The sequence below is a fragment of the Mustelus asterias genome, unplaced genomic scaffold, assembly GCF_964213995.1.
Source record: "Mustelus asterias unplaced genomic scaffold, sMusAst1.hap1.1 HAP1_SCAFFOLD_326, whole genome shotgun sequence".
Lineage (NCBI taxonomy): Eukaryota > Metazoa > Chordata > Chondrichthyes > Carcharhiniformes > Triakidae > Mustelus > Mustelus asterias.
The window spans coordinates 441,913-468,587 of record NW_027590288.1 but is presented as its reverse complement, the minus strand read 5'-3'; the positions used below and the strand labels follow the sequence as shown (position 1 = coordinate 468,587).

The window sequence follows — 26,675 nt, the reverse complement described above, 5'->3', positions numbered from 1 at the left end:
TGCGGGCAATTGGGATTATCTTAGGGGTTAAAAAAAGAGTGGCATGGACAAGTTGGGCCGAGGGGCCTGTTTCCATGCTGTAAACCTCTATGACTCTATGTTTAGCCAGTACCCTCCCTGATCAATTCTCTTTTTGGTCTAGAATGAATGACCTCACACTTGCTTACATTGAGATTTATTTGCCAACGTTTTACCCATTTATTCAGTCACTCAATATCTTAGTAATTTTATGATCCTATCTATTATGCTACTTACTATACAGTCGTCTGTAAATTGGATGAATGGCTCTCTTGTGTTACTTTAAGTCATTAATAAATATCGTGAATAGCGAGGCCCCAGTACAGATCATTGTAGGATTCACAAGTCACTTACGATTCTAGTTTATGCCTACTGTCTGTCTTCTATTGCCTAACTAATCTTCTGATTGCCTTCAGTTCCATGAACTTTAATTTTATTTCTTGCGTGGATCCTTATCAAAGCCCATTTAAACTATATTCGTATACATTCCTCTGGTCGCTGTTTTATTACATCCTCAAAATTCAATTTGGTCCATCATGACTTCTTATTTACAAATCCAGGTTAGCCTGGGGAATTAGAAGTTTGGGGAATGGGATGGGTGTTACAAAGCTCCCCCTCTCTGCCTTATAGAGTCATTTCTTATTTCAGAGTTCCTAGTTCATCCTCAGTTGCTAAACCCAAGAGAGTAAATCCATGTGTGTGCAGCCTGCCATTTAACTCTCTAAACTCTGCTGAGAGTGTGTTAATCTCTTGTTCATGGGTGGTTAGGTATCCAAACTACAGAAATTCAGAGTCTAAACTAACGAGTTCAGTGTGGTGACACTAGACTTCTAGTTCAACATTCTTCATTCATTACCCCAAATTATTTCACAGTGGGAGAGGCAAAATCACCAATATTTCATGTTACGCAGCTCAAATTTGGAAGGGTAGTACAGTGGTTAGCACTGCTGCCTCTCAGCGCCAGAGATCCGGGTTCAATTCCCGGCTTGTCACTCTAACATTCAAAAAGGGAGGTAGAGAGAAAACAGGGAATTCTAGACGGTTCGATTCCCGGCTTGGGTCACTGTCTGTGTGAGTTTGCACGTTCTCCCCATGTCTGCGTGGGTTTCCTCCGGGTGCTCTGGTTTCCTCCCACAGTCCAAAGATGTGCAGGTTAAGTGGATTGGCCGTGCTAAATTGCCCCTTAGTGTCAGGGATTCACAGGGTAAATACGTGGGGTTACAGGGATAGGGCCTGGGTGGGATTATTGCCGGCGGCAGGCTCGATGGGCTGAATGGCCTCCTGCACTGTAAGGATTCTAATCCATCACCCTTTCCAAAATTATAGATGAATTTATATTTTATTTTTTTCCTCTCATCCTTCCTAAAATTGCAAATGTAACTGCAATTCATGATTTAAAAGCTTTGGAAGGTTACAGCTAAAGCAATTGAAATTTCTTCACCCACTTTCTTTAAAATCTTGGAGGGCAAATTTTCATGTGCTGGGATTTGTCATTTCTTTAGTGCTGTTATCTTTTCAGTACTGCGTTCTTGCTTACGTCAACCTCATTGTGCTCCAGTCTTCCTCCTTTATTATTTTCCCTGCAATGTCAGGTGTATCTATGATCTATGATTATCCTCATCCTTGTCTCTGAAGATTGATTCAAAGCTATTTCAGAGCAGTATTGACGTACAGGACTGATGCATCCTATGTAGAGAAAGCAATATGATAATCAGAATAAAACAATCCCACAATTGATCAGGTCAAGGCTCTGCAACCCAGGCACGTCCGATAATGGATGGTGGCAGGCAATTAAACTACAAACAGGCCAAGGCATCTGAATGAACTTGTCCATTCTCCATGATGGTGGGAATGGAGTCCGAACCAAACCTGGTCCTGTCCTTGCTGTTTGCAGAAGTATCTTTGCAGCAAGAATTTCTGGCTGGTGATCAGGAGCCATACTACTAGCTGATTCTCTCATGTTCCCAGAGATGTCGATGTTTATTTTAGTCCCCTACTGCTAACCTTGGCTGAGATACAGCTCGTGGAATCTAACCTGGAAGTTTTGGTGTGTAATATTTACACAGAGGGCATAAGAAACAGGAGTAGGTAATTCAGCCGCTCCAGCCTCATCTGCCATTCAGTACGACCATGGCTGATCTAGTCTCGTTCTCCACTCCACTTTCCTGCCAATAGTCAAAAAGGAAAATGCTGGAAAATCTCAGCGGGTCTGGCAGCATCTGTAAGGAGAGAAAAGAGCTGACGTTTCGAGTCCAGACGACCCTTTGTCAAAGCTTTTACTAATTAATAATCTGTCTATTCCCTCATATTTACTCAATGTCCTGGCATCTATCGCGCTCTGGGGAAGTGAATTCCACCGATTCACAACCCTTTGAGAGAAGTGGTTCCTCCTAACCTCTGTTTTAAATCTGCTGCCCCTCATCCTAAAACGATGATCTCTTGTTCTAGATTGTTCCACGAGAGGAAGCATCAGCTGTACATCTTCTTTATCTATCGTCTTGTATACCTCAATCAGATCTCCCATCATTCTCAAAACTCGAGAGAGTATCAGCCTAAACTGCTCCATCTCACTTCATACGACAAACCCCTCATCCCTGGAATCAAATCTAGTGAACTTCTCTGAACTGCCTCGAATGTCACTGTATCCTCCCTCAAATAAGGGGACCCAAACTCCAGGGGCTGTCTCACCAATCCCTTGTATAATTGCAGCAACACTTCCTTCCTTTTCTACTCTTCCTTTAGGTGTAAATGCCAAATTCCATTTGCTTTCCTTGTTACCTGCTGTACCTGAATACCAGTTTCCTGTGATTCAGGCACCAGGGCACCCAGATCCTCAAGCACCTCGAAGTTTCTCCCCATTTAGATTATAAATTGCCTTCCCATTTTTCCGACCAAAATGGATAATCTGACACTTAGAAGAAAGAAACCCTACAGTGTAGAAGGAGGCCATTCGGCCCATCGAGTCTGCACCGACCATAATCCCACCCAGACCCTACCCCCACATATTTACCCACTAATCCCTCTAACTACGCATCTCAGGACACTAAGGGGCAATTTTTAACCTGGCCAATCAACCTAACCCGCACATCTTTGGACTGCGGGAGGAAACCGGAGCACCCGGAGGAAACCCACGCAGACACGAGGAGAATGTGCAAACTCCACACAGACAGTGACCCGAGCCGGGAATCGAACCCTGGAGCTGTGAAGCAGCAGTGCTAACCACTGTGCTACCGTGCCTTGTCTATGTTAAATTCCATCTGCCACGTTTTATCCCATTCACCTCATCTATTTGTAAATTTTTTATTTCCTCTTTGCAACTTACTAAACTTACCCCACCTATTTTAGTGTCATCTGCAAATTTGGCTGTAGTACCTTCTATCCCAGTATCCAAGTCATTAATGTAGATTGTAAATAGTTGGGGCCCAAGGACTGAACCCCCTGTGGCATCCCCACTCATTCCATCTTGCCAACCATGGGCAGCACGGTGACACAGTGGTTAGCACTGTTGCCTCACAGTGCCAGGGACCCGGGTTCGATTCCCAGCTTGAGTCACTGTCTGTGTGGAGTCTGCACGTTCTCCCCGTGTCTGCGTGGGTTTCCTCCGGGTGCTGCGGTTTCCTCCCACAGTCCAAAGATGTGCAGGTTAAGTGGATTGGCCATGCTAAATTGCCCCTTAGTGTCAGGGGGACTCGCTAGAGTAAATGTATAGGGTTATGGGGATGGGGCCAGGGTGGGATTGTGGTTGGTACAGACTCGATGGGCCGCCTCCTGCACTGTAGGATTCTATGAACCAGAAAGAGACCCCATTTATCCTGACACTCTGCCTTCTGTCAGTTAGCTAGTCTTCTATTCACGCTAATAAATTACCCCTAACCCCATGTGATCTTACCTTGTATATTAACTTTCTGTGCAGCACCTTATCAAAAGCCTTCCTGAAGTCCAGGTATGCTCCAGATCCTCATTATCCCCTTGGTTTGTTATGTCTTCAAAGAACTCGAGCAAATTAGTCAAACACGATTTACTTTTCATAAAACCATGCTGACTCTGTATTACATTCTGACTTTCCAGATGTCATATTACTTCCTTAACACATTCTAACAATAACTGGTCTATCGTTTCCTATTTTCTGTCTTGTCTTTCCCTTTTTGAATAAGTGTGTTACATTAGCATTTTTTCCAATCCAATGGGGCCTTCCCCCCCTCCAAGGATTTTTGGAATATTATAACCAACGGATTCACTCTCTCCACTGCCACTTCCTTCAATTTCTTTTTTTAATTCGTTCATGGGATGTGGGCATCGCTGGCTGGGCCAGCATTTATTGCCCTTCCCAGAGAGCATTTTAAGAGTTGACCGCATTGCTGTGGGTCTGGAGTCACATTTAGGCCAGACCAGGTAAGGACGGCAGATTTCCTTCCCTAAAGGACATTAGTGAACCAGATGGGTTTTTATGACGATCGACAATGGTTTCATGGTCATCAGTAGATTCTTAATTCCAGATTTATATTGAATTCAAATTTCACCATCTGCCGTGGTGGGATTTGAACCCAGGTCCCCAGAGCATTACCCTGGGTCTCTGGATTACTAGTCAAGCGACAATAGCACTACGCCACCCCGTAAATGATTAATACCTGAAGATGTAGGCCATCAGGCCCTGGGGTCTTGTCGGCCTTCAATCCCAACAGTTTGTTCAGTACTATTTCCCTATTGATGATTCTAAGTCCCTCCCTATCTGCTGTGCATTAGCTGTTACTATTCCAATAGTACTAGTACCCTCCACCATGCAAACCTAGGCAAAATATTGATTTAGCACCTCCGCCATTTCTGCATTCCCCACTATTAACTCCCCGGTCTCATCCTCCAAGCGACCAACATTCACTTTAGCTACTCTCTTCCCTTTTTTGTACTAATAGAAGCTTTTGCTATCCTTTTTTATATTTTGTGCTTGTTTTCTTTCATAATTGACCTTTGCTCTTTTTATTCCTTTCTTTGTAACCCTTTGTTGATCTTTAGAAGTTTGCCAATCTTCCAGCCTATCACTGGCCTTTGCAATATGGTATGTCTTAGTTATAGTCTTTATGTTGTCTTTAACTTCCTTGCTTAGCCATGGATGGTTTTTTCCCCTCTTACAATCTTTCTTCCTCTCTGGAATATCTTTAGTCAGGAGGAATTGGATATTTCTTTAAACAACTGCTACTGCTCGTCAACTTTTGGCCCCCCTGCCCAGTCCACTAGGGCCAAGTCCGTCTTCAAGCCTACGTAATTACCTTTGTTTAACTCCCAAGATGCGAGTGTGGGACTCCAGTTGCTCACCCTCAAACTGAACTTTGCATTCCACCATACTATGACCACTCTTCCCTCACAGATCCTTAACTATGAGCTCATTAATTAACCTCTGCTCATTACACAATGTCAAATCCAGAATAACCTGCTTTCTGGTTGGTTCCACAACATATTGCTCCAAAAAACGATCTCTAACACGTTCAATGAACTCTCCCTTGAAGCTACCCTTTACAATTTGATTAATCCGATCTACGTGCATGTTAAAATCACCCATGATTATTGCTGTATCTTTCTTCAAGCCTCCAGTATTTCCTGGTTTATGCCGTGCTTGACTGAGGAAATACTTGGGGGAGGTGAGGACATATTGGTATTGTCAGTAGACTAGCAATCCAGAAACCCAGGGTAACAGTCTGAGGACACGGGCTTGAATCCCATCAAGGCAGGTGGTGAAATTTGAATTTTTAAAAAAAGTCTTGATGATCATCATTAAACTGCTGTCGATTGTCGTACAAACCCATCTGGTTCGCTAATGTCCTTTTAGGGAAGGAATTCTGTTGACCTTACCTGATCTGACCCACATGTGACTCCAGATCTATAGCAATGTGGTTGACTCTTCATGTTGTTCGGGATGGGCAATAAATGTTCACTCAGCCAGTGATGCCCTCATCCCATGAATGATTTTTTTAAGAAAACTCTGTTGGGGGACCTATAAATTACTCCCACCAGGGATTTGTTTCCTTCGCTATTGCTAATTTTGGCTCAGACTGTTTCCACATCTTGAACTCCAGTGCTTGTATCATTTCTCACTACAGCATCCTTTCCTTCACTAGCAAAGCTACACCACCTCCTTTTCCTTTCTGTCTATCCTTCTGAAATACTGTGTACCCTTGCATATTCAATTCCCAGGACCAGCAGAAAGTTTCGTCAAATAATGATCCATTTAAGTGTACCCGAGCCATAAGATCTTCTAAAACAAGAGCAGGAGTAGGTGACTTGGCCCATTGAGTCTACTCCGTTCAATCTGATCGTGTCCTTAACTCTTTATTTTCCTGCCTGCCCCCATGACTCCTTTGTCAATCACAAACCTGTCTAACTCAGCCTTGAGTATATTCAATGACTCAGCCTCCACTGCTCGCTGGGGGAGGGAATTCCAAACACTCATGGCCTTTTGAGAAAATAAACCCTTCTCACCTCTATCTTTATTTAGTTCTTGATTCCCCACAGGAGGAAACATCCTCTCAGTATCTACCCCCTCAAAATCCTGCTTTAGTAAGGTCACATCTCGTTATCACTCATGGGATATGGACATCGCTGCCTGGGCCCATCCTTCATTGCCCTTGAGCTGAGTGGCTTGCCAGGTCATTTGAGAGGACAGTTAAGAGTGTCCTTAAGTCGCTCTGGCGTCACATATAGGCCCCGAATGGGTAAGGATGGTAGATTTCCTTCCCTAAAGGACATTACTGAGCCAGGTGGGTTTTTATGACACATCGACAATAGTTTCATGGTCACCATTAGATCTTTAATTCCAGATCTTTATGGATTTCCAATTTCACAATCTACCAGGATTTGAACCTGATCCCCAGAGCATTCCCCTGGATTTGTGGATCACTGGTCTAGTGACAATACCACTACACCACAGGCCCAACGTACTCAACCCTTCCTCGTAAGAGAAACCCCCATCCCAAGAATCAGTAGTGAACTTCTTCTAAACTGCTTCTCATGCATGTATATCCCTCAAATAGAGACCCAAGCTACACAATACTCCAGGTGTGCTCTTGCCAATTGTTGCTAGAGTTCCCTACTTTTATTCTCCAGTTCCCTTGTAATAAAGGCCAGCATTCCATTGCCTTCCTAATTGCTGTACCTGCATGCTTTATTTTGAGATTTCTGTACGAGGGCACATAGATCTACAGCGTTCTGCAGTGTCTCCATTTAAATATTCTATTCTATTCTTCCTGCCAAAGTAGACAACCTCACATTCTTCCACCTTATACGCTCCATCTGCTAAAAGTTTGCCCACTCCCTTCACCCATCTGTATCCCGTTGTAGACTTTTTATACCCTCTTTGTAACTTGCTTTTTTTTTTTAACCTATCTTGTCAGGTCGCGGAGGAATAGTGGGTCGTGGTAGAGGTGGCTTCCCAAGTCGAGGCAGAGGTCGAGGTCGAGGAAGAGGAGCAACCCGTCCCCCACTGACCCGAGAGCAGCTGGACAATCAACTGGACGCATACATGTCGAAGACTAAGGGTCACCTTGATGCTGAGCTTGATGCTTACATGGCACAAGCAGATGGTGAAGCAAATGATTAGCAACATTCACCTGGGCCATACTAGCTTTACTTGATAGTATCTGAACTTGAATTGAGAATCTGGCGAAACTATACAAGAAACCAACGGAAAGAAGACTTTTCGGGAAACGATATAAGCTGTATTTGAACTGACAAATGGTCGGATGTCAAAGGTTCTGCTTTTTAATTCCTTTCCTTTCAAATTTTTACATTTTGAGAAGTTCATGGTTCTGTTTGGAAACCCCTCTGTTCTTTTCATTTGTGTAATCATGATGGAATTGTATAAAGTTTATTCTCTTTCCTTAGAGACTGAGGATATTGTAGTTTCAAAGGTTGTTACTGTGTTTAAAACCTTCCCGTCCCTTGTTTTTAGAGTGGAGACTACATTAGCATTCTGCCACTTTGTGGCAAAATCTGTTTATCATAAAATTTTTAGAGTTCCTCAAGATCTGCCGTTGTTTTTTTCTGCTGCAGATTTAATGTGTTGATTTGTTTTCCTTTCATCTACCTTTGGGTGGGTAGGTAGTGGCAGTTTAAGCAGACCGAATCTTCTCAATTGCTTTGGACTCGGTCTAGTTTTCAGGAATGGAAGTGGAGAGTGTCCACCTGACATGCCTGGGGTGCACTGTGATACCATCGTGCGGTTTTTTTGCTAAATATTCTGCCAATAGATATCACTGGTGTCCTGAAGCCAAATATTCTGTTGATCACATCTCACCCCACCTCTGACATGGCATCCCCAGACTGCCCCCCCCTCACCTACTGGCACGGCATTCTGGAAATGGCAGCCCCTCCACTGTGAAAACCCAGCTTCACATTTAGACACCACTTTCTGGGACTCTCCTGCCTCATTCTACGATATGTTGGGAATAGCCAACCCTAGCTCTCTGGCCCAGCATTCTGGAAATGGGCCAGCCCCACCTCTCCCAACACAGCAGAGCCCAGGCATGTGTCAGCCCCACCTGTCTGACACAACACTCCTGGCATGTTTCAGATCCCATCTCTGGGGTGTTTGTGTGTGTATTTATGTATGTCCCACTTGGGTGCTGTTTCCTTGTCTTATCCAACACTGGATCAATCAACCACAGGTGATTCTTCGAAGCAAAATTGGACAACAGCTATATTTTGTCCACTGATGTACAGTTCCATCATCTGTTGTGGAGAAGGAAGATGAGCATCGATTTGCAGGAGCTCTGTACAGTTGTTGGCAGGATAAATGAGAGTGGTTTGAGGATATTAAGTCAGGACAATTGGAGGAGGATGGTGTGCTAAACAGTGTCAAACATTGCAGACAGGTCGAAAATGGCGAGGAGAGAAAGTTACCTTTGTCAGTCACGATGTCATTTGTTCAGATGATGCAGGTAAGAAGCTTGTATTTTTGCTTGGAGCATAAATGCAGGATTGAAGCTAAAATAAGATGTTTTGAGGATCGAGTCCCCTAATTGAATACTTTTCAGTCATAATTTTAGGTCAATTTGGGCAAATCGCAATGGATGTAAAACTGAGTACTCTTTGAAAACGTTTCCTTATAAACCATCCTGCTGCATGGCCTGACGTGAGTCTGAGTTCCCTGGTTTCTGCAGTGTGGGAAACTGGCATGTGAAAGTCAGCTGCTTTTGTGGTCAATGGGTCGCTCATTACTAAGCTGGCCATCTTTTAAACCTGAGGCGCTGAGGCTGATTGTATTATCTTCATTCCTGACAAACTGAGATTCGCCAACTTGACACCGCAGGCAGCCAACCCTTATTGATCTGACAGTTATCGCCGTCAAGTTGTTTCAAATCTAGCTGGCGGAAGCAGAGGGGGAAAAAAAGGAAGGGACTTGAACAACGTATTTTCCAGCACTGCAGCTTGAATCTATTCTTTTTGGTTTGCTATCACATTAATCGTTTGGCAATTTTTCTTGCTGCATTGCTGAAGGGACTGGTTCCAGTGAATGTCGTCTCGGAGTTTCTGAACAGACCTCCTCCTGCACGTCCGTTCTGGTGAAAGGTTAAAATGTTAACTGTTTCTTGCTCCACAGATGCTGCCAGCATTTTCTGTTCTTATTTTAGGTTTCCAGTAACTGTAGTAATTTAGTTTTCCACTTGTTCATGTTGCTTGTTCTCTGTTCTCTCCTGTTCATGGAGCTCATCATGGGAGTGTGGCAAGCAATTGTGTCAGACATTTAACTGTGGAGACCTTCACAACTAAGCCACCCAATGTCTGCATGTGCCTTTTCTACAACGATGGGATGGTCAGAAGCAGGAGCTCTGGCCCAGGTTGATGGAGCCAGTTATAGAGTCTGTACCTGTATCCTATGGACTAAGTCTTTGTTCAACAGTTAATTGCATTTGTAGAACTTCTATGTCGCAATGTGAAAGGAATATACTTCTAAATCATTTATTACCGTGTGATGTAAAGGGTATCCATGCCCTTTGTAAATAAACACTAATACTGTAAGAAATGGTTAAATTTATGATATTGGATCCTGAGTCCAGCTCCTACATCTGTCCAGTTAGGAGCCAATGAATACAAATCCATGAATCACTCACTGTTCATTTATTCAGAACAACATTCACAATGATATTAAATCAGCATTCACAATGGCACATCGTGTACGAACATAGGAATTCAGAGCAAGAGCAGGCCATTCGGCCCCTCGAGCCTGCTGTACCATGCAATGACCGATCTGATTCTAACTTCAACTCCACATTCCTGCCTATTCTTACAACCTTCACTCCCTGCTTATCAATTATCTACTCTGCCTTAAAAATATTCAGACTATTCCACTATCCTTTGAGGGAGTGAATTCCAAAGACTCAACCCTCAGATAAATATTCTCCTCTGTATTAAATGAGCATCCTTCATTTTTACAGTGGCCCCTACTGGTAGATTCTCCCACAAAAGGAAAGACTTGGGTGCATGTAGTGTATTTCTTGACCTGAAGGTGCCCAAGATGATGTAACATAGGAAGACCAGCTATGTTTAGTGATGTTGATTGAAGGATAAATGTTGTCCTGGGCACTCAGGATAGCTCCCTTTTTCTTTGTTCCGCACACATGAGGACGGCCTAAACCGGGATGTTGGATTTATGTCACATTATCAGTAACCCCCACAGCTTGCCTCCTGATCTTGCAGAATCCTACTAGCTGTTCTGTCTGGAGACAATACACATCTCTTTAACCTGTGTTTAATGTTCCCTCCACCCACATTATCTGTACCTTTAAGACCTGGCTGGCTGTAGAGATTTGCATTCTAATTAGTATTCTGTAACTTGATGTTGTGTCTCTGTGCACTGTTGGAGAACAGATTTTCACTCCATCTGACGAAGGGGCAGCGCTCCGAAAGCTTATGGTATTTGCTACCAAATAAACCTGTTGGACTTTAACCTGGTGTTGTGAGACTTCTTACTGTGCTTACCCCAGTCCAACGCCAGCATCTCCACATCAAGTCTCATAACACCAGGTTAAAGTCCAACAGGTTTATTTGATAGCAAATGCCATTAGCTTTCGGAGCGCTGCCCCTTCGTCAGGTGGAGTGGGAGATCCACAGCTCAGCCATAGCTAGCACATAATGTGACGCATGACATCTTTCTGTGCATCAACTATCAGCACGATCCAGCTGCAAGGAGGTTCCTGGGATTATCAGATGCAAGACCCCAATCCATAGTGCAAGTTAGATAAGGACTATGAACAGTAAAACATTATGGGTGTCAACTCTGTAACTAAGAAATGAATTGGGAACAGGAATAGGCCATTCAGCCCCACAAATTTGCATTGCCATCTACTAAGATCATCATTGACCAGATTGTGGCGTTAACTACACTCTCCTCCCTGCCTCCCATACTCTTAACTCCTTGTCAATCCAAAGTTTGTCTAACTCCGCCTTGAATATATTCAATGACTCAGAGAATTCCAAACAATAGCAACTCAAAAGAAATTCTCATCTTGCCTTAAATGGGAAACCCCTTTTTAAACTGCCCCATAGTTGTAAGCTTGCCCATGAACAAACATCCCCTCAGCTTCGGAACTCTCAAGCCCTGTCAGAATCTTGTGATTCAATAAGATGACCTCATTATTCTATCCCTAACATGTAGGGACATGTTCGGCACAACTTTGTGGGCTGAAGGGTCTGTATTGTGCTGTAGTTTTTCTATGTTTCTAAACTGCAATGGGTATAGGCACAAACTGTTCACCTTTCCTCCTGATATCCTCCTCATCCCAGGAATCCGCCTGTTCGAACGTCTCTGAACTGTTTCCCAATCCAAACATGTTCCTTAAGGTGGCCCTGTACTCTTGGTGTGGTTTCATCAATGCCCTGTATTGTAGCATGATTTCCCAACTTGTATACCTCATCCCCATTGCAATAAAGGCCAACATTTCATTTGTCTTCCTAATTACTTGGCTGAAGCTGCATGTTAGTGTTTCAGATGTGTGTCTGCTGTATTTTGTTCAAGCCACTTTAAACTACTGAGTCTGAAACTTAGTTTCAGTCACATGACTGCAGGCTTGACACTTGAACTCAGAACACCCTGATGCAATGGCAGCTGACAATGGCCATCGACTCTTATCCCCGTCCCAACCCAAGCCCAAATATTCTCCTTTGTTCAATGTGACACTCTGGACCAGCAGTCCAGAGATCCCATACTGCTCAAACACTGGTCCATACTTAATGGCATGTTTAAAACTTCACAGGTTAAGGAGGTGTATGGGCTATCTGCCATTATTAGTCAAGGCACTGAATACAAGAGCAGGGAGGTTATGATGGAGCCCTGTCAAGCCTCAGCTGGAGTACTGTGCAGTTCTGATTGGCACACTGTAGGAATGAAGTGATTGTACTAGAGGTGCAGAACAGATTCACCAGGATGTTGCCTGGGCTGGGGTGTTTCAGCGATAGAGAGACTCCGGGGGGAGGGGGGGGTCCTTCGAGCAGAGAAGACAGGGAGGACATGCAATCATAGAATCCCTACAGTGCACTGACCACAATCCCACCCAGGCCCTATCTACATAACCCCACTTATTTATCCTGCTAACCCCCAGAAACAAAGGGGGCAATTTAGCATAGCCAATTAACCTATCCCGCACATCTTTGGACTATGGAAGGAATGATGTGGAGATGCCGGCGTTGGACTGGGGTAAACACAGTAAGAAGTTTAACAACACCAGGTTAAAGTCCAACAGGTTTATTTGGTAGCAAAAGCCACACAAGCTTTCGAGGCTCTGAGCCCCTTCTTCAGGTGAGTGGGAATTCTGTTCACAAACAGAACTTATAAGACACAGACTCAATTTACATGAATAATGGTTGGAATGCGAATACTTACAACTAATCCAGTCTTTAAGAAACAAAACAATGGGAGTGGAGAGAGCATCAAGACAGGCTAAAAAGATGTGTATTGTCTCCAGACAAGGCAGCCAGTGAAACTCTGCAGGTCCACGCAACTGTGGGAGTTACAAATAGTGTGACATAAATTCTGATTCTAGGATCGCATGATAAAGACTCAGGAGGAAAAAAGCAGAAATATTTATGTGAAATAGTGTGACATAAACCCAATATCCCGGTTGAGGCCGTCCTTGTGTGTGCGGAACCTGGCTATCAGTTTCTGCTCCGCGACTCTGCGCTGTTGTGTGTCGCGAAGGCCGCCTTGGAGAACGCTTACCCGAAAGCGTTCTCCAAGGCGGCCTTCGCGACACACGACAGCGCAGAGTCGCGGAGCAGAAACTGATAGCCAGGTTCCGCACACACAAGGACGGCCTCAACCGGGATATTGGGTTTATGTCACACTATTTCACATAAATATTTCTGCTTTTTTCCTCCTGAGTCTTTATCATGCGATCCTAGAATCAGAATTTATGTCACACTATTTGTAACTCCCACAGTTGCGTGGACCTGCAGAGTTTCACTGGCTGCCTTGTCTGGAGACAATACACATCTTTTTAGCCTGTCTTGATGCTCTCTCCACTCCCATTGTTTTGTTTCTTAAAGACTGGATTAGTTGTAAGTATTCGCATTCCAACCATTATTCATGTAAATTGAGTCTGTGTCTTATAAGTTCTGTTTGTGAACAGAATTCCCACTCACCTGAAGAAGGGGCTCAGAGCCTCGAAAGCTTGTGTGGCTTTTGCTACCAAATAAACCTGTTGGACTTTAACCTGGTGTTGTTAAACTTCTTACTATGGAAGGAAGCCAGAGCATCCGGAGGAAACCCACGCAGACACGGGGAGAACGTGCAAACTCCACGCAGACAGTGACCCAAAACCGGAATTGAACCCAGGTCTCTGGAGCTGAGAGGCAGCAGGGCTAATCACTGTAAAAGATTGAGGGACAACGGGTGGATCGGAAGGAACCTTGCCGCTTAGTCGAGGGGTCAGTAACCAGGGGGCATGCGTTTAGAGGGGATGTGAGGAAAATGTAGGGCGGCACGGTAGCACAGTGGTTAGCACTGCTGCTTCACAGCTCCAGGGTCCTGGGTTCGATTCCCGGCTCGGGTCACTGTCTGTGTGGAGTTTGCACATTCTCCTCGTGTCTGCGTGGGTTTCCTCCGGGTGCTCCGGTTTCCTCCCACAGTCCAAAGATGTGCGGGTTAGGTTGATTGGCCAGGTTAAAAATTGCCCCTTAGAGTCGTGGGATGTGTAGGTTAGAGGGATTAGCGGGTAAATATGTGGGGGTAGGGCCTGGGTGGGATTGTGGTCGGTGCAGACTCGATGGGCCGAATGGCCTCCTTCTGCACTGTAGGGTTTCTATGTTTTTCCACCCAGAGGGCGAGATGGAAATCTGGAACTCTGCCTGAAAGGGTAGTAGAGGCAAGAACCCTCAACATTTAAGAAGCCTTTAGATCAGCACTTGAAATGCCGTAGCATATGAGACTGCAGCCTAAATGCTGGAAAATGGAATTAGAATAGATAGATGCTTGATGGCTGCACAGACATGTTGCGCCAAAAGGCCTCTCTTTGTGGTGGCAACCATTGACTCGAGGTGGTTGGATCCATGTTGAACTAAATGGCCACAGAATCAAATACTGTCCACGGTTCAAATTCCCTTGATCACATGGTAAATCTTGTGGCCACTTCCACAATGTAAGATCTGACAGCCTTCGTGTTTGTACTGAGCATGACAATATCGTCAGCACTTTTGGCTGCAATATTGGGTCCTGTTGTCCATGTCGCTTAATACAGATTGTAAATAGTTGAGACCACAGCATTAGTTACAGTCTGCCATCCTGAAAATTACTCAATTTTCCTCTCACGTTCCTGTTAGCCAATCTTCTATCCATGCTGATAGAAAAACCTTTTTGAAACCCAAATGCACCATATCTGCTAGTTACACTTGATACACCCTGTTTGTTGCATCCCAAACAACTAATAAATTTGTCAAACATTTCTCTTTAGAAAACCATGTTGACTCTGCCTATAGTATAATTTAGGTGTGTGAAGACAATGGGTGACCTCCAGCGCTCACTGTCCTAAAGTGAAGTCTGGGTTCGAGGTTGGACAACTCTATAGGGTAGAATGAGGCCGTGGATAAAATGCAAGGCGAGGATTAATATTGCAATGAACCTGAATTTTTGCTAAGTTAACTCTTTGGCAGACTGGTGTTGCCCCTGGCCTAAAAGTATCCAGGTTCAGAATTGACCTGGGTTCAATTCTGGCCTTGGCTGACTTTGTGGAGTTTGCACGTTCTCCCCTGTGTGTGTATATTTTCTCCAAGTGCTCCAGTTCCCTCCCACAGTCCAGAGATGTGCAGGTTAGGTGGATTGACCATGCTAAATTGCCCCTTAGTGTCCCAAGATGTGTAGGTTAGGTGGCTTAGCCTTGGTAAATGCATGGGGATATGGTGGAGGGGAGGGCCTGGATGGGATACTCTTTTGGAGAGGTGGTGCAGATTTGATGGGTCAAATGGCCTCTGTGCTGTAGGGTTTCTATGGTTACAAGTGTTCATGAGCTGGAAATACTCGCACAGACCCTTTTGTTATGCTTCCTTGCACTCTACCAGCCTTTCAAATACAAGTGCCAAGCCTAATAAGTGTTAAGAATTCAATCAGTAAACTGAGGAAAGCAGAACTTCCCTGCTTTATTCATACAAGATTCAACGTGGAAACAGGCCCTTTTACCCATTTAACGTTGGTTCGCTCCTTCATATGAGCAAATGGTCCTATTTATTTTCACCTACTGTTCCTATATCCCTTCGACCTTTCTTCCTTCATCTGTCCAATATAATGTTGGAAGTGGGACATTTATGTTCAACCACTAACCTTGGAAGTGAATTCAACAGTTTCACAGTTCTTAAAAAGTTAACAAACCCAGCTCAGAAGGTTCAGAGCTTTCCATCTTAGCCACTCATCTCAAGGGATAGAGCTGTGTGGTGGGGTTTGAGGTTATGACATAGAAGACATGGTCCACAAGCTTTTCCAATGCAGCTCCAAAGAGTTGCCTCTTTGTACAAAGCTGCCTTCCACATTTAAAGCTCCCAACTTGTAAGCTAATCCCTGATTTATTTTAAACTAATCGGGGACCAGCCTTAAATTTAAAAACTCAAAATGCTCAGTGGTCAGGAAGCATTTGTGGAGAGAGAAACAGTTAATGTTGCGGGTCGATGATCTTGGATTGTTCTCTCAGGCTAAAGACTGAAATCCTCAATACCATGTGCTGCTTTTGGATTTGTCTTAGTGAGCATCATCTTCAGTTATAGAGTCATAGAGGTTTACAGCATGGAAACAGGCTCTTCGGCCCAACTTGTCCAAGCCGTCCCGTTTTTTTATAACCACTAAGCTAGTCCCGATTGCCTGCGTTTGGCCCATATCCCTCTATACCCATCTTACCCATGTAATTGTCTAACTGCCTTTTAAAAGACAACATTGTACCCACCTCTACTACTACCTCTGGCAGCTCCATAGAACCATAGAAAATTACAGCTCAGAAACAGGCCTTTTGGCCCTTCTTGTCTGTGCCGAACCATTTTATGCCTAGTCCCACTGACCTGCACTTGGACCATATCCCTCCACACCCCTCTCATCCATGAACCCGTCCAAGTTTTTCTTAAATGTTAAAAGTGACCCCGCATTTACCACTTTATCCGGCAGCTCATTCCACACTCCCACCACTCTCTGCGTGAAGAAGCCCCCCCTAATATTCCCTTTAAACTTTTCTCCTTTCACCCTTAACCCATGCCCTCTGGTTTTTTTCTCCCCTAGCCTCAGCGGAAAAAGCCTGCTTGCATTCACTCTATCTATACCCATCGTTCCAGGCTCGTTCCAGACACCACCCTCTGTGTGACAAAATTGCCCCTCTGGACCCTTTTGTATCTCTCACCTTAAACCTATGCCCTCTAGTTTTAGACTCCCCTACCTTTGGAAAAAGATATTGACTATCTAGCTGATCTGTGCCCCTCATTATTTTATAGACCACTCTAAGATCACCCCTCAGCCTCCTACGCTCCAGGGAAAAGAGTCCCAGTCTATCCAGCCTCTTCTAACTCAAATCATCAAGTCTCAGTAGCATCCTAGTAAATCTTTCCTGCTCTCTTTCTAGTTTAATAATATATTTTCTGTAATAGGGTGACCAGAACTGTACACAGTTGTCAGGACTGGAGCCACGTGTGCCCCGTGCCCTATCTAATCGCCCAGGCTAAGCTAAATCTCATTCCAGGAATGCCAAGTTTAAGCACATTTATTAGCAGATGCATCCCAAAGGTTGGAACTTAGATTATTGGACCAATTGGCTAATTTTAAATTAAATAGGAGACTTTAGATAATCAAAAACAAAGTTGTTGTGCTGAGATGTTTGGAATCTTTCTCCAACCGAACTTTGACAAGTTATGAGGTATGTAGCGTGAAGGCATTTCCATCTTTTGATTTTAATGTCACATGTGTGTACAATTAAAACAAACTCTCAATCTAACTCATACTGAAGTCAATGTGACAAAACAAATAGCCTTTTTAATCCTTAAAAGGTCAGTCTAGTTTACATACGTCTGTGGCCAACTAAATTTAGACAACTGGGAAAGTGAGAAAGGTGAGGATGCTGGGGCACTGGTTTCTTGCTGTGTTTAAGAGGCTCGACTGATAGATGGAGCCCAGGTTGAAGCCAGTGATGGTAGGTATTTGGGATTGAATGAGGGCTGCACAGTTCAGAGCACGTGAGACTGCAAGATGAGCATTAGTGAGCCTGGAGGTGATGAAGGTGTGGAATTGGGAGATGTAAGCTATCTAGTCTTTGAGATTAATCAGGTGAGCAAGTATTTGGGAGAAGAATTAAATTGTCATGAGGTACAAGACTAGGCTAAAATTAAATTTAAACAATGCTATTTTTTGTGTGGGGAAAGCTTACAATGGCAATCTACAACAGATTTTAGTAATCCAGTTGATATGGTGTGTTCATTGGTCTGCGATTCAGCCACAATTGCTTTTTGGGATGTTCCTTATCTTCCACTTATGGAGCAGCAGGCTACATCATGCTTTATGTGGACTCTCTTGAGCGCTGTTCACTGTCTTTGAGGGAATTTGCAGCCATGGGTCTCTGTTATCAGTTAAGGGGTGTTGGGTCTTCTGTACGTGTCCCACAGATTTGTGGATTTGGATGATGGGCTGATACTACTAGCACGGGTATTTTCCAGAAGGACCAGTGCCATTCTAATCACTTTCTTCAGTAGGTTTTCAATGTCATTGTGAATGGAAAGGCCTGTGCTGTTCAGGAGTTTTTCCATGTTACAGAGGAGGATGGTGTTGCAGCGAATGGGATAATCCCAAGATCCAGCCAATAGGTTGGATATACAAACATATGAATTAGCAGAGAAGGCTGCTCGGCCCTTCAAAGTTGCCCCTCTATTCAATTAGATCATGGCTGATTTGATTGTAACCTCAACTCCACATTCCCACCTTCCCATGACAACCTTTTAGCCCCTTATCAAGAATCTACATACCTCTGTTTGAAAAATATTTAAAGATTCTGCTTCTAAAGCCTTTTGAGGAATAGAGTTCCACAGTAGTTAGCACTGCTGCCTCACAGCGCCAGGGACCTGAGTTCAACTCCAGCCTGGGGTGACTGTGTGGAGTTCGCACATTCTCCCCATGTCTGCATGCGTTTCCTCCAGGTGCTCTGGTTTCCTCCCACAGTCCAAAGATGTGCAAGCTAAATAGCCCCTTAGCGTCCCAAGATGTGTAGGTTATGAGGGTTAGTGGGGTAAATGTGTGGGGTTACAGGGATAGTGCAGGGGGTGGGCCTGGGTACGATGCTTTATTGTAGAGTTGGTGCAGACTTGATGGGCTGAATGGCCTCTTTTCACACTAGGATTCTATGACTCATGACCCTCAGATAAAAATGTCTCATCTCTCTCTCTTAAATAGATAACCTGCTATTTTTAAATAGTGACCCTTAATTCCAGATTCTCCCACAAAGGGAAACATCCTCTCCACGTCTACCCTGTCAAGCCCTCTCAGGAACTTGTATGCTTCAATCAAGTTGCAACTTCAGTGGATACAAGCCTAGCCTGTCCAACCTTTCCTCATAAGACAGCCCTCCCATTCCAGATATTAGTCTAGTAAACTCTCTCTGAAATGTTTCCAATTAGTTTACATTACCTTGAGCTGGCAAGGTGGATACAAAACTGGCTCGGTCAAAGAAAGAAGTTTAACAACACCAGGTTAAAGTCCAACAGGTTTATTTGGTAGCAAAAGCCACACAAGCTTTCGGAGCTGCAAGCCCCTTCTTCAGGTGAGTGGGAATTCTGTTCACAAACAGAGCATATAAAGACACAAACTCAATTTACATCAATAATTTACAAAGAAGACAGAGGGTAGCAGTGCAAGGGTGCGTTTCTGAATGGAGGCCTGTAACAAGTGGCGTCCCTCAGGGATCAGTGCTGGAACCTTTGCTGTTTGTAATATATATAAATGATTTGGAGGAAAATGTAACTGGTTTGATTAGTAAGTTTGCGGACGACACAAAGGTTGGTGGATTTGCGGATAGCAATGAGGACCATCAGAGGATACAGCAGGATATAGATCAGCTGGAGACTTGGGCGAAGAGATGGCAGATGGAGTTTAATCCGGACAAATGTGAGGTAATGCATTTTGGAAGGTCTAATACAGATAGGAAATATACAGTAAATGGCAGAACCCTTAAGAGTATTGATAGGCAGAGGGATCTGGGTGTACAGGTACACAGGGCACAAAGTGGCAATGCAGGTGGAGAAAGTAGTCAAGAAGGCATACGGCATGCTTGCCTTCATCGGCCGGGGTATTGAGTTTAAAAATTGGCAAGTCATGTTGCAGCTTTATAGAACCTTAGTTAGGCTGCACTTGGAATATAGTGTTCAATTCTGGTCGCCACACTACCAGAAGAATGTGGAGGCTTTGGAGAGGATACAGAAAAGATTTACCAGGATGTTTCCTGGTATGGAGGGCATTAGCCATGAGGAGAGGTTGGAGAAACTTGGTTTGTTCTCACTGGAGTGACAGAGGTTGAGGGGCAACCTGATAGAAGTCTACAAGATTATGAGAGGCATGGACAGAGTGGATAGTCAAAAGCTTTTTCCCAGGGTGGAAGAGTCAATTACTAGGGGGCACAGGTTTAAAGTGCGAGGCAGATTTTGTACACAGCGAGTAGTGGGTGCCTGGAACTCGTTGCCAGGGGAGGTAGTGGAAGCGGATACGGTAGTGAGTTTTAAGGGGCGTCTTGACAAATACATGAATAGGATGGGAATAGAGGGATATGGTCCCCGGAAGGGTAGGGTGTTTTAGTTCAGTCGAGCAGCATGATTGGTGCAGGCTTGGAGGGCCGAAGGGCCTGTTCCTGTGCTGTAATTTTCTTCTTATCCCTAAATAATGGAATTGAATACAAAAGTGGGAGATTATACTTCAGTTATACAGGGCATTGGTGAGACCAATCTGAAGTACTGCATACAGTATTGATCTGTCGAGGGAGTCTTCGATGATTCTCAGGCTCCCTCAACACTATTAGGTTTCCTAATTACTTGCTGTGCCTGCATACTAGTGTTTTGTAATTCATGCACTGGGATACCCAGATCCCTCTGCATCTGAGTTGTGCAATCTCCCACCATTTAGATAATATGCATCTTTTTCATTCTTCCTGCCAAAATGGGCAATTTCACATTTTCCCACATTATACTCCCATTTGCTAGACCTTTGCCCATTCACTTAACCTATCTGAATTCCCTTGTAGCCTCCTTTATGTTCTCTTCTAATTTACTTTCCTACCTATCTTGGTGTCATCAGAAAGTTTAGCCACCATGTCATCGGTCCCTTCATCCAAGTCATTCATATAAACTAAGAAGTTGAAGTTACAGCACTGATCCCTGTGGCACACCACTCATTACATCTTGCCAACTAGAAAAAGACCCGTTTATGCTTGCTTTCTGTTTCTGCTCAACTAACCAATCTTTTATATGCTATATTATCTACTACTCCATGAGCTTTTATTTCTGCAATGATCTTTGATGTGTCACCTTATCAAATGTTGTCGGGAAATCTAAGTACAGTGCATTAACCAGTTCCCCTTTATCTAGAGCATATGTTAATTCTTCAAAGAACTCGAATAAATTGGTCAAACATGATTTCTCTTTGACAAAGCCGTGTTAACTCTGCCTGATTACCTCGAATTTTTCAAAATGCCCCATTCGGGGCCTCAACTGGGATCTTGGGTTCATGTCACACTATCTGTAACCCCCTCGACTTGCCTGGGCTTGCAAAATCTCACTAACTGTCCTGGCTGGAGACAATACACATCTCTTTAACCTGTGCTTAACCTTCCACTCACATTGTACCTTTAAGACTTGATGACCTGTAAAGACTCGCATTCCAACCATTATCTTGTAAATTGAGTTTGTGTCTTTATATGCTCTGTTTGTGAACCCAACTCCCACTCACCTGATGAAGGGGCAGCGCTCCGAAAGCTCGTGCTACCAAATAAACCTGTTGGACTTTAACCTGGTGTTGTGAGACTTCTTACCATTCTAGGAAGGCCAGGGATAGGGTACGTCAAAGTTGACCTTGCAGGAAAGGAGGAGAAGCCGATGGAGAAGATATAGTGATTATGTTGGGGGCATGCTGCGGATGGATCCAGGGGAAGACTGCTGAAGAGGGGAGACAGAATCAATTCCTTTTATACATTAGGAAATAATTTTCCTACATTCTTTTCTAGAGCAATTACATTCTTGTTGCTGCTATGGTTACCAAAATTGATGCAAAATATTTAATATTTTCAGCTTATCTTTAACATTTGTCCTATATTGCTTCCTTTGTAGTGTGGTCATGTCATCTCTTTTTAGTTGTCTCTAATATGATTATAAAGCTCTTACCATTTTATTTTTAAATTATTTGCTAACATTTTTGTAATCTATTTTACTCTTCTAATCTGCCATGTTTACTTTCCATATTTTTCATGATTTTCTTTAGTACTGTTGACCTTCATCAGTTCCCTTCTAAGTTTGCTTACCATAGATTGGGGCATATAAGATGGCCCCATTTTTGTGCCCCCAGAAATCGCATTTTTTCACATACCCTGCGTATAAATTGACCACAGCAAGAAGTCTCACAACACCAGGTTAAAGTCCAACAGGTTCATTTGGTCGCACAAGCTTTCAAAGTCTCACTCCTTCATCAGGTGAGTGAGGACTTGTGTTCACAAACAGGGCATACAAAGACGCAAACTCAATTTACAAGATAATGGTTAGAATGCGAGTCTTTACAGGTAATCAAGTCTGAAAGGTACAGACAATGTGAGTGGAGAGAGGGCCAAGCACAGGTTAAAGAGATGTGTATTGTCTCTAGACAAGACAGTTAGTGAGATTTTGCAAGCCCAGGCAAGTCGTGGGGTTACAAATAGCGTGACATGAATCCAAGACCCCGGTTAAGGCCGTCCTCATGTGTGTGGAACTTGGCTATCAGTCTCTGCTCAGCGACTCTGTGTTGTCGTATGTCATGAAGGCTGCCTTGGAGAATGCTTACCCGAAGATCAGAGGCTGAATGCCCGTGACTGCCTCTACTACTACCTCTGGCAGCTTGTTCCACACACTCACCACCCTCTGTGAAAAAATTGCCCCTCTGGACCCTTTTGCATCTCTTCCCTCTCACCCTAAACCTATGCCCTCTAGTCTTAGACTCCCCTACCTTTGGGAAAAGATGTCGACTATCTAGCTAACACTAGAGGGCATAGGTTTAGGGTGAGAGGGAAGAGATGCAAAAGGTAGTAGTAGAGGCAGGTACAATTTTGTCTTTTAAAAAGCATTTAGACAGTTAGATGGGTATAGAGGGATATGGGCCAAATGCGGGCAATTGGGAATAGCGTAGTGGGAAAAACTGGGTGGCATGGACAAAATGGGCCGAAAGGCTTGTTTCCATGCTGTAAACCTCTCTGACTCTATGCTGCTACTTAAGATTATCACTGGATCGGTCGTGGCTGATTGATTTCTTTTCCCCCTTGGTGATGGTGGAGTTGGTTCAAAATCCTGCTTTAAGAACTCTTTGCAGCAATGAAGCTTTCTGGTGGGTTTGCAAATCACAGCTCAGCTTTGATGAGAGAGGTTTTAGAAAAAGAGGGAGAGTAAGGCAGTTTTCCCTATAGCAGTTTTGTTGCCAGTATATTTTACTTCCAAAAGTGGGATCGCAAGACCTCTCTGGTTTCTTTTGGAAGTCATCTTAGCCATCATCTCTTGAAAGCTCCATAGATTCTGCCTCCATAAAACTGCATGTGACCTTCACAAATACATCAGTAGCAGCTGCAGGCAAGCGTCCTTTGCTTAGCAAAAGCCTTCTTTTCAAAAGGTTCAATACATACGTATGTCTGGCAGATGACGTTATTCTGCAATATGTATCGAGCTGATGACATAAAATATTCTATATAACACATTCAGACTTGGAACTCTTTTGCAATTTCTTCACTGCCACTTGGCCAAATCCTGGAATTCGTTTCCTCACATCATTGTGATTGTACCTCCAACATGTGGACTGCAGCAACTCACTGCCACTCTCTCAAGGGCAATTAGGGATGGACAATAACTACTCGTCACCAGTGACACTGGCAACCTGTGAATGAATTAAAAAGTGACACTTCAGGAGGAAGCCCTTTGGCTCCCTGTCTTACTGTTCTCTCTTGTGACCTGTTGTGGGGTATAAAGGTGTGTGTACCAATATTGTGAGCGCTGCACGACTCAGGTCCCATAGCACTAATCCACAGTTGGTTAATATATCTCAATAAATAGGCTTAATTGGTATTATTTCATTGCTGTTAGTGTGCTCTTACTTGCACAACTGAGCCAGCCAAACATTAATACTCCAGAGAGAGAGAAGCTGAGTCAATGTTTTGAGTTGAATATGAGTCTTCTGAAGATACTGTCAGAACTGCTGAGTATTTCACATCAAATTTCCAGCAGCCACAGCATTTTACTTTAACTTAAATATTCTGTGAATGAACATGCCCCTTTACTATCCAGGGCTTGGCTGGATGATGTTGGTGGAATGGGTGCACAGGTGACAGATGAAGGTCAATATAGAGAAATGTGAAGTGATTCATTGTGGTTGCACAAGTTGGGGCAGTTTTCATTGGAGAAGAGAGGAGCGTCAATAGAGTGGATAGGAAAAGATGAATCGCACTTCAGAGTAGATTGAGAATGGGAGGGTACAGATTTGAAGTAATTTGTAAAAGAAGCAAAATCGATGGGATGAGAAACGTGGGCGGCACGGTTGCACAGTGGTTAGCACTGCTGCCTCACAGCACCAGGGACCTGGGTTCAATTCCCGGCTTGGGTCACTGTCTGTGCAGAGTCTGCACATTCCTCCTGTGTCTGCGTGGGTTTCCTCCGGGTGCTCTGGTTTCCTCCCACAGTCCAAAGACGTGCGGGTTAGGTGGATTGGCCATGCTAAATTACCCTTTAGTGTCAGGGGGACTAGCTAGGGTAAGTGCATGGGGTTACAGGAATAGGGTCTGGGTGGGATTGTGGTTGGTACAGACTTGGTGGGCCCAATGGTCTCCTTCTGCACTGTCAGGATTCTATGAAACTTTATTGGACAATGAGCATTTAAATTCTAGAATGAAAACCAAAACAAACATGGATAAACTCAGCAGGTCCCTGGAGAGAGAGAGAAACAAAATTAAAGTTTGCAGTGATGTGGAAATGTTGGTGTTGGACTGGGGTGGACAAGATGAGAGGTCACACGACACCACGTTATAGTTCAACAGGTTTATTTGAAATCACAAGCTTTCGGAGCGCTGTTCCTTCATTGGGTGAAGTCTGGAGTGGGTATGACTCTTCTTCAGAGTTCTGGAATACATATTTAATAAATGGGGGTGAGAAATGTACCAACCATGATTGAATGGTGGGGCAGACTGGATGGGCTGAATGGCCCAATTCTGCTCCTTTTTCTTATGGTCTCATACTAGTGGCTGGTGGTCTGGTGCGGGTAGATTAAATTGAGACGGAAAAGGAAGAACGTGCGGGGTTATAAAGTGGCAGATTGGCAACTCAGTGATGTGGGCAAGCCACGATGGGCTGAATGGCCTCCAGCGCGCCGCTCCACTGCGCAGGCCCGGCCCCGCCCCCCCTTTATCTCGTCATCAGCCGTTAGGCGCGTGACGTCAGGTCCTGGGGCGGGATGTAAGGCTGACCGTGATTGGTCAGGGGCGCCTGACAACCGGTTTGTGATTGGCTGGCGGCGGACAGGGGGATGAGAGATGGGCGCTGATTGGTGGAGCGGCCTGGCGCCCCATGCGGCGGCGGCGCAGGCGCAGTGTTTGTTGTTGTTGGTGCGCGAGGCGGCGGAGCGATTAGAATCGGAATCGGACAGCGGCGGGAGCGGTGAGTGAGTGAGGGGGGAGAGAGCGGCAATGGCGGACCCCCCCCCCCCCCCCCCCCCGCGCGCCACGGGTTCAGAACCGATTAGTATCGACCGATACCCCGGGCCGGGAAGCGGCGCTTTGATTATTGACAATCTTGATACCTCCCCCCAAACCGATACCTCACCCCCCTATCCCCCCAAACCGATACCTCCCCCCCTCTTTCACCCCCCCAAACCGATACCTCCCCCCCCCCTTCCCCCCCCCCCAAACCGATACCTCAACCCCTCCCCCCCTAAACCGATACCTCACCCCCCCTCAGACCGATACCTCACCCCTCCACCCAGACCGATACCTCCCCCCCCCCCAGACCGATACCTCCCCCCCCAGACCGATACCTCCCCCCCCCCAGACCGATACCTCCCCCCCCCCAGACCGATACCTCCCCCCCCCCCCCAGACCGATACCTCCCCCCCCCAGACCGATACCTCCCCCCCCCTCAGACCGATACCTCCCCCCCCCCAGACCGATACCTCCCCCCCCCAGACCGATACCTCCCCCCCCCCTCCAGACCGATACCTCCCCCCCCCTCCAGACCGATACCACCCCCCCCTCCAGACCGATACCACCCCCCCCCTCCAGACCGATACCTCCCCCCCCCCCAAACCGATACCTCCCCCCCCCCCCCCAAACCGATACCTCCCCCCCCCCCCCCCAAAGCGATACCTCCCCCCCCCAAACCGATACCTCCCCCCCCCAAACCGATACCTCCCCCCCCCAAACCGATACCTCTCCCCCCCCAAACCGATACCTCCCCCCCCCAAACCGATACCTCCCCCCCCCAAACCGATACCTCCCCCCCCCAAACCGATACCTCCCCCCCCCAAACCGATACCTCCCCCCCCCAAACCGATACCTCCCCCCCCCAAACCGATACCTCCCCCCCCCAAACCGATACCTCCCCCCCCAAACCGATACCTCTCCCCCCCCCAAACCGATACCTCTCCCCCCCCAAACCGATACCTCTCCCCCCCAAACCGATACCTCTCCCCCCCAAACCGATACCTCTCCCCCCCAAACTGATACCTCTCTCCCCCCCAAACCGATACCTCTCTCCCCCCCCAAACCGATACCTCTCTCCCCCCCAAACCGATACCTCACCCCCCTTCCCCCCCAAATTGATACCTCATCCCCCCCCTCCCCCTCCCAAACCGATACCTCACCCCCCTCCCCCCAAACTGATACCTCACCCACCCTCCCCCGCCCAAACCGATACCTCAACCCCCCCCCAGACCGATACCTCCCCCCCCCAGACCGATACCTCCC

The 26,675-nt window shown here is 45.4% G+C and overlaps 2 protein-coding genes across 5 annotated transcripts in view; both read left to right on the top strand.

Annotated features, from left to right (window-relative positions):
* Positions 1-8,030, top strand: part of chtopa (chromatin target of PRMT1a) — a 46,857-nt gene extending 38,827 nt beyond the window's left edge. For all 4 annotated transcript variants that reach the window (XR_013496255.1, XR_013496254.1, XM_078204408.1 and 1 more), the window contains exon 6: positions 7,401-8,030. Coding sequence is in view for 2 of the 4 variants with exons in the window: in XM_078204408.1 (XP_078060534.1) it covers positions 7,401-7,606 (206 nt within the window). In the remaining 2 variants the exon portion in view is untranslated. The remainder of the gene's footprint in view (positions 1-7,400) is intronic.
* Positions 8,031-25,289: 17,259 nt separating this feature from the next.
* The window catches only part of smad10a (SMAD family member 10a), a 96,176-nt gene continuing 94,790 nt past the window's right edge, over positions 25,290-26,675 (top strand). Inside the window, exon 1 of the mRNA XM_078204411.1 lies at positions 25,290-25,371. The gene's annotated coding sequence lies outside the window, so the exon portion shown is untranslated. The remainder of the gene's footprint in view (positions 25,372-26,675) is intronic.